The sequence below is a fragment of the Alligator sinensis genome, unplaced genomic scaffold, assembly GCF_000455745.1.
Source record: "Alligator sinensis unplaced genomic scaffold, ASM45574v1 scaffold427_1, whole genome shotgun sequence".
Taxonomy (NCBI): Eukaryota; Metazoa; Chordata; order Crocodylia; family Alligatoridae; genus Alligator; species Alligator sinensis.
This window is the reverse complement of record NW_005843089.1, coordinates 257,860-266,404: the sequence shown is the minus strand read 5'-3', so window position 1 is coordinate 266,404 and position 8,545 is coordinate 257,860. Positions and strand designations below refer to the sequence as shown.

General features: G+C 49.5%; 1 protein-coding gene across 1 annotated transcript in view; it reads right to left on the bottom strand.

Annotated features, from left to right (window-relative positions):
• Positions 1 to 8,277: 8,277 nt before the first annotated feature.
• Positions 8,278 to 8,545, bottom strand: part of LOC102368656 (olfactory receptor 11L1-like) — a 910-nt gene continuing 642 nt past the window's right edge. The window contains 1 exon segment of the mRNA XM_014526565.1: positions 8,278 to 8,545. This exon segment is cut by the window's right edge and continues 9 nt beyond it. Within this exon segment, the coding sequence (XP_014382051.1) occupies positions 8,278 to 8,545 (268 nt within the window).

The following is an 8,545-nucleotide window of genomic DNA, read 5'->3' as shown; positions in this document are numbered from 1 at the left end:
TTGTTTTTATATTATTTCATTTTTTTCTTGGTCTTTAAGCTGTACTGCAGGTATCTTAGCTGGGGTCGATACCTAGAAATCCAAGCCTTCTTTGCATTCTGCGACATACTTAACACATCTATTATCCTATAAATTCAAAAGCTGGAAATTCTTATGCTCTTGAATCTCCCAGTTTCCATGGACTGTTTGCGCTTCAGTTCTTGTCTATGGGAGTTAAGTATTGTATTCCTTTTTACTATTATATTCCATTTCCAGGGGATGATGGGCAGGGGGGAAGAGGAGAGAGATTTTCCATGGCACAGCACAGACAGATGTTAGCATCCAATTTTCATTTATGATCAGTGGGATTAGACACTTGTACTATGGTTCAAAAAGATTCCTGAATTCTGCTTTTGGCCATTTTTAGCTTAACTGCCAAAACTCTTATTGATTGATCATGAAAATCCACCCTTGGATGAAAAACAAGGAGCAATTTCATTGTTCCTTTTTTGGACATTCAGTTTCAACTGACAAGAGATATTTTCACAGACAGGAAGGGTGGTTTGGAGCCTCCTTATCATTAAGGTAATTTCTAAAGGTAAATATTGATGATAGTGTATGTCAGTGGGAAATGGACTTTGGTGAGCTTCCTCCCTTTTATAAAAAAGTACTGGCAGCCTGTATCATATAGCTGCATATCTATCCATGCAGGGTGTCTCTACACAAGAGGCTTTACTGTGCAGTAGACTAATTTACTGCACAATAAAGGATCCCTATCTACTAAGGCTCTGCGAAATTTCACCACCAGTTTTGTTTCGCCACTGTTTCTACCTGTTTCAAGGTCAAAACAGCAAAATCAAAATGGAACAGATATAGTTGAAACAGCCTCAAAACAAAACAAGGCAAGTCAAAATGTTTCGCTCTTTTGATGCTGTTTCGACATTTTGCCCATAGGCTATAATGAGGAAGGACAAAACAGCCTATAACTGTCATTTCTGGCCTGATTTGGATGAAACTTGCAGGACTCGTATTCCCTTCTGAGGGCATGAAGCCTGCTGTGCTTCAAGGACATAGGTGCAGGGGGTTCAGGGAAACTGCACTCCAAAATCTTGAAAACAAAACTCCTGTCATGTGTATGTGTTAAGCCACAGTGGGGTCAAAACTGCAGGCATGCTAGCCCCTGTACAGGCCACAAAGTCTGCCTCTGTGCTAACTAGAAGGGAGTTCCCCAGCCTGTAGGTCAGCTGCTGGCTCTTCCTCCCCAGGTGCAGCACCTTGCACTTGTCAGTATTGAATCCCATCCTGTTCTCATCCGCCCACCCCTGTAACCTGTCCAGATCTAGCCTGTCCCTCCCTTCTGGCATGCCCACCTCTCCCCACATCTTAGTGTCATCCGCGGATTTGAATAAGGTGCTTTCCACCCTCTTATCCAAGTTGCTGATGAAGATGTTGAACAGTGCAGGCCCGAGGACTGTGCCCTGGGGAACCCCACTGCCCACATCCCTCCAGGTCAAAAATGACCCGTCCATCACCACTCCCTGGGTGCAGCCCTCCAGCCAATTTGTGACCCATCTGACCATGTAGGCATCAACCCTACAATCTCCTGATTTTTTAATGAGAATGGGGTGAGAGACAGTGTTGAAGGCCTTCCTAAAGTCCAGAAAAACTACGTCCACCGTGACACCTGAGTCTAAGGATTTTGTAACGTGGTCCTAGAAGGCAACCAGGTTGGTCTGACAGGACCTGCCCCTAATGAACCCATGTTGGTTGCCCCTAAGTATAATCTCCCCTGCTGGTCCCTTGCAGATGTACTCCTGGATAATTTTCTCAAAGAGCTTCCCCAGGACCAAGGTAAGACTAACAGGCCTATAGTTTCCTGGGTCTTCCTTCCCTCCTTTTTTGAAAATGGGGACCACATTGGCCCTTTTCCAGTTCTCTGGCACCTGGCCAGAGCACCACGAGTGCTTGTAAAGCAGTGCCAGGGGTCCCGCAATGATCTTTGCCAATTCCCTCAGCACCCTGGGGTGGAGATAATCTGGACCTGCTGATTTAAACATGTCCAGCCCCACCAGAAGTTCCCTAACTAGGTCCTCTCTGACCCTAGGCCTGGCTGCGCCTCTCCTGAGTCCGTCCGGAATCCCAGTGCGGGATGTCCTGGACCCTGCTCAGAAAAATGGAGGCAAAGAATGCGTTAAAGAGGTCAGCTTTATCATCTGGTGCAACCACCAGATTGCTAAGTGTGTCCTGGAGGGGCCCCATGTTACCCGGTGCCTTCTTTTTACTCGCTATGTATTTAAAAAAGGACTTCTTGTTATCTTTGATCCTGGTCATTAGTCCTAGTTCCGTCTTCACCTTAACCTTCCTAACAGCCCCCCTACAGCCTCGAGCAATGGGGGTATAATCCTCCTTGGTGAGGGCCCCTCTCTTCCACCAGATGTACGCCTCCTTTTTGGCTTTCAGGCGTTCCTGAATGCCCTTGGTAAGCCATGGGGACTTTTGAGCACTCTTGCCCCCTTTGATTCGCATTGGGACTGTCACCCTTTGGGCTCCAAGGATCGTCTCCTTAAGGAACAACCACTCATCTTGGACTCCCAACTCCCCTACCCTCTGGGACCTCAGTGCCTCCCCGACTAATCTCGTTAACTCATTGAAATCAGCCCTTCTGAAGTCAAGGGCTGCTGCCTTGCTGCAGGCCTTTGACATCCTATGCTGGATAGTGAATTCCAGCAGGCGATGATTGCTGTCGCCCAAGTGGTCGAGAACCTGCAGTCCCCTCACCAGGTCATTGCCTGTAGCCAGGACCAGGTCCAGCAAGGCATTTCTCCTGGTGGGACTGTGCACCTCCTGTGTTAGATGGAGGTCCTGTAGCTCGGCTACGAACCTATGTGAGTGGTCAGACCTGGCTGACTGCTCCTCCCAGCAGATGTCCGAGTAGTTTAGGTCACCCATGATGACCACGTCCCTTGACTTGACTTAACTGCCTCGGTGAGCTGACCTGAGAATTCCCGGTCCAGCTCTTCCCCCTGGTTGTGTGATCAATAGTAGACACCCACTATTAATTCCCTTTCCCCATGACCCCCTTGTATTCTAACCCAGAGCACTTCAGTCTTCCCCTCCTCTGACCCAGTGCTGTTTGTTGAGGATGTGTATTGCTCTTTGATGTAGAGCGCCACACCCCGGCCTTTCCTCCCTGTTCTATCCTGCCTATACAGTCTGTAGCCCTTGATGTTTACTGCCGAATCATGGGTTGGATCCCACCAGGTTTCAGTGAGCCCCGCTATGTCCGGGTTTGTGTTAGCTAGCAGGAGGACAAGTTCCTCCTGCTTGTTCCTCATACTATGTGCATTAGTGTAGAGGCATTTAAGACCCCCTATGGGTGCTTGCACCACCCCCCTGATCCCAGGACTATCTGGACCCCTGTCACTTACTTAGGTACCTCTTGTGCTCATCACCTGTCTTGGCTGGGAAGTGTCCTCATGTCCCCCTGTGGCCCCACCCCTTGGTGAAGCTAGTTCAAAGTACACCGTATGAGATCAGCCAACCTGGAAGAGAAGACATGCTTGCCTTTAGAGGAGAGGTGAAACCCATCTCACCTGAGCATGCTCCCTGTGTGAATATGTGGGTCATTTTCAAGGAACCCAAGGCCTGCCTGGTAGCACCAAATCCAAAGCCGCCAGTTGACCGCTTTGATGCAGGCCTCACGGCACCATCCACATCTACTTACCAGGAGAATAGAGGAGAATACCACCTGCACCCCTATCTCCTTGAGCTTGGTCCCCAGAGCCTTGTAGTCCTTCATAATGTGGTCTGGACTGCTCCCTGCCGCGTCATTTGTTCCCACATGGATTAGGACCATGGGGTACTGGTCCGAGGGTTGAATGAGGTCTGGGACCATGTCTGTAACATCTTAAATCTGAGCCCCAGGCAGGCAGCAGACCTCACGTGCCATGGTGTTGGGTTGGCAGATGGGACCCTCTGTTCCCCTCAGGATGGAGTCTCTGACGATGAGGACTTGGTGTTTCTTCCTCATAGTGTTCCATCCTTGTTCAGACCGTGCCGTGCATAGAGTGGCACCATCCCCCCGGAGGCATCCACTTCGACCTTCTCCTCTAAGGCTGCCAAGGCCTTGAATCTGTTCCCCAGTTGTGCCTGGGGCGCTGCCACCATGCTAGCCCAAGCAGTCCTGGTTCTGGTGGTCACCTTCCTGCTGTGTGTCCTTCCCAGGAGGTCTGTCTGCTGGAAAACTGATCCTGCAGAAAATGGAAATACATGTCATTTTTGTCCTCCATGGCCCTGATTCCCTGAAGCCTGCTCACCTCACCCTGGATTTCCCTCACCTTCTCCTCCAGGGCTCGAAGTTGGGCACAAGAGGGACAGGCAAGGGAGACTCCAGACCCCTCTCCCACCTGTGGTGTCCAGGTCCCCACCAGGCAGCCTTCACAGACAGTGGGGCAGGGGGCCACTGACCCCACCATGGGCTCCGTTTGGGTGGAGGCCTCAGAGGAGCCCAGGGTAGGTGGCACCACTGGGGCGGGGACCCCAGCAGCTGCCTTCCACGTCCTTTCCACTGGGATGCAGTCCCTAGCAGCCACTTCCTGCATTCCTACCATGTCCATGGAGCTGTGAGTCTTTCTCTCTCTCTCTTTCTGGAGACTCCTTCCTACCTACTGCTGCACACCCACCTTGCACAAACACTGGCGCAAATGCCAGTGCGCCGTTTCAGAGCACACCTGTTAGCGTGCTCTGTTCGTGCGCGCTGCCCATGCACAGCTTGGGAGCGCAGCTCCGTGCCAGCTCATTTAAGAGGGATACGGGGGGATCCCCCTCTGGGTTCTCTGCAGCTGTGCTGGCTCCCTTTGCCCTGCTCACTTACCTTGTGGGATCAGCTGCAGCTGCCTCCACTGCCGGTGAATGTAGGTAGGGGGGCACACGTATGCTGGATGCACACGTGCCCCCACTCAGCTACCAAGCCACGACTGCTGGGGGCTAGGGCAAACCATGGCTTTTAAAGGGCTGCGGTTTGAAACTCCTGCACTGCTTCCCTCAGCGAATCAGGCCACTCTGGGCTTCCCTGGAAGTGCCTGCCAGCTGCTCCACCCGCTACATCCCCTCCTGCTGGGTAGTAATGGAGCCTGGGGTTCCTGGGGGTGTCCAGAGCCAAAGCCCCAGGGAACAGCCCCAGGAGTCCCCTCTCCCCTCAGGGAAGCGCCGCCCCCCACCCCTTCCTGCTCCCCTAGCCTGCACACTGCCTGTGCGCGGCTCAGAAGCACAGCTCCCTGCTGGCTCACTTAAGAGCAAACTCAAAGCAGTAAGGGTGCACCAGTGTCTGTTCAGGTGGCTGAAAGGTGCACTCTACCAGCACATGGTTCTGGATCAGGCATCTGTTGAAATGTGGTTGGCAGGGGTCCAGCTAGCTGGTGTAGGCCATATAAGCCAGGGGAGGAATGGGTAGGTGGGGTCCCAGATAAGGAGGGGTAGGACTGTACATCACCCAGCTGGAGGTGCAGCACACCTGGCACAAAGCACCTGTTCTTCACCAGGGCAGGCAGGATGGAGTTGTAAAAGTTGCAGGCATAATAGGCAGTGCCAAACCAGCAGGCACTGATGTTGGTGAAGGCACCCCAGTGGTCCATGACAGCTTACAACATGACTGAGTGGAAGCCCCACCAGCTGTAATATGGGCAGTCACCATGGAGCAGGCAGGTGACAAGGATATGTGTTTGATCCAGAGCCCTGGTGCACTGTGAGAAGCCTGGGCACATCTAAAGGGGGTCATAGACCCAGAGCACAGTGTGCCCCAGCACACCCTGGAAGGTACCACAGACCTTTAGAATGGCCTCCCCAGTGGTCACCTTGCCTATCCCAAAGAGAAGGTTGACATAGCACATGCTGGTAGGTGTGGCCAGTTTGAGCAGGGCAATAGCTAGCCAGGTATCCACAGGGAGGGGCAACTGCATGGTGGTGGGCTGCCACACCAGGTGTGGGTGGACCTGGTTGCTGAGCTCCTGGAATCTGGTCCAGGTCATCTGGAAGGAGTCCAGCCTCTGTTGATCATACCAGGTGTGCTGGACAATGTGGAGCCACCAGTGGTGGCTGGTAGGGTGGGCCCACAGGTGGCCAGGCTGAAACCCCAGGAGCTCATAGATGGCACCCATGGAGGTATCCATGTGCACGTCATTTCTGTCCCTGCTGGGGTCTGGGTGGCAGCCCAGGTGCTGGGTGGCATCAGCACGGGGACAAGAGGCCTCAGATGCAGTGGTGAGCCTGGCCATGTGGCCACACAGCATGGGGGAGCAGACAAGGCCAGGGCTGACTGTGGCCAGGCAGCAGTCACTATGGCAGGGAAGCACAGCAAGCAAGGTGGCAAACAGAAGCCTGGGGAACAGGTCTTCACTGCCAGGGTCTGGGGGTGGGACAGCTCTTGCATGGTGAGCACAAGCTCTGCAGACAGAGTAGCAGAGGGCTGTGCCAGCATGCTGCAGACTGCTCTGGGCCAGAAAATCTCCTCATGGGGCTGCCTTTTAAAGAGTACCCCTAGCACCCAGCCAATTGTGGCCAGAGCCTCCAGCTCCTTCTGGCTGCTACAGGGGCAGGGCCAGAGGAGGCCTGGAGCAGACTCCTCCCATAAGCAGCAAATCTGTTCCCAAATGGCTGCATGTGTAGACTCCTGCCCAGGGCTGGTTTACTGCACAGTAAATTACTGCATAGTAAACCCAAATAACATTAATTGCACATGTAGATGCACCCACAATCTATCTTCATTATAGATTAACAATAGGAAAACAATGCAAGAATGACTCCATAGCCCAATGACTAATGCACTTATCTAGGAGGAGAAAGACTGGAGCTCCATGCCCTCCTCCAAAAAAATGGCTTTCATTCAAAAAGGAAACAGTTGCAATGGGGGTGGGGACTGAGGGTACATAAGACGAGAATACCATGAATCTGTGTCAATAGGGAACTCCTGGTTGAGATGGAAGACAAATTCAAATCCAAACAGGTGGAGGTGGTCTTATTGAAGTAAATCTGTGGTACTTACTTATTGAAGTAAGTACCACAGATTTGCTGCTATTTGTCCCTGGGGAACGTTTGTCTGGATGCACCCTAAGTGGCCAAAAAATGGTCATTTAGCCAACCAGGAAAGAACAGAATGTTACCTTATATGCCTATCCCCCTTTGAATGTAGGGTTAATATCTAAGGCAAAATATAATCAATGGATACAGACAAATATTGGAGCACAAGAAAACAATGGGGTACTAAGCTTAAAGACCTAGCTGAATGAACACTCTGCTGTTGTCATGCAATTACGTAGGGTTTATGTACTTGTTTGCCATTAGCAAACTCTGGGTTGGACAGAGGCAAAGAAAACTGAAACCAATGCAACTTACACTATGGAAAGTTTTCTTTGATTCTTTCAGAGTTAATTCAGCACAGAATTGTATAAAACTACACACACACACATTTTGTACTGGTGTAAATATGTCATCTCTCCAAGCCGTAAATTACTTTAATGGCCATATACCAGCTTACATCAGGTGTAAAACATGCCACTGCCCTTCACTGGATATATCTTTGGTCTGGTAATTTGGTCTGGATATATATTTGGTCTAGTAATTTGGTCTGCTACCAACGTCTGGTAATTTAAGATGTATTCACATTAGATGTGTGTGTTTGTTTGTTTCTTTGCTGGGTTTTTGTGGTGTCAAATTGCAGTGATCTAACTTGAAGGCTGTACTTGTATATACCTTCTTCATTGAAAACATCTGAATGTCTTAATGTTTAAAAAATTATTTTATGCCTCCAAGATAAAGTATCATATTAAAGACCAACAGAGTCATGTGGTTTATTGTCAATATATTTCAAGATGTGTAGATTGCATGATTTTTCACCAAAATCAACTATACAATCCCACAGGGGGGGAAAAAAGAGTCAAAACAGACCAAAAAAACCCAAGGACTAGACAAATCATTGTAACGAGTGTTAAGGCTTACTTTAGGAAGGTGTATGTATTTATTTATGTGTACTTCTAATAAAAACAAAAGATAATTATGGTCAAATAATAATTATATCACCAATAAAATAAAAGAAATAATAAATGATGGACAAATATATCTATTTGATAGCCAAAAAAGGAAAATAGTTGAAGGACTGATTCTCATTTATAGTGATATTCAGTCTGAAATATTATTACAGTCATTTGTAGGCATTAAAATTGGTGCAACTGTAATTCATGGCCACTCTAAGTCCAGGTAAAAAGTTATTTAAATAAACAAGTCCAGAGTCTCTTTAGCTCACAATCATTGAAGACTACAGTGTCTTCTGATTATTTTCCTCAGGGCCTCCTTGAAGTCTTTGTTCCTCAGGCTGTAAATGACAGGGTTCAGGACAGGGGTGACCACTGTGTAGAACAAAGAGATAACCTTATTGAGCTCTGAGGACAGGTTACAGGTGGGATGAACATACATGGAGATCATTGTGCCATAGTAAATGGCAACCACAGCAAGGTGTGAGCCACAGGTGGAGAAGGTCTTCCTTCTTCCTGAGGCAGAGGGGATCTGAAGGATG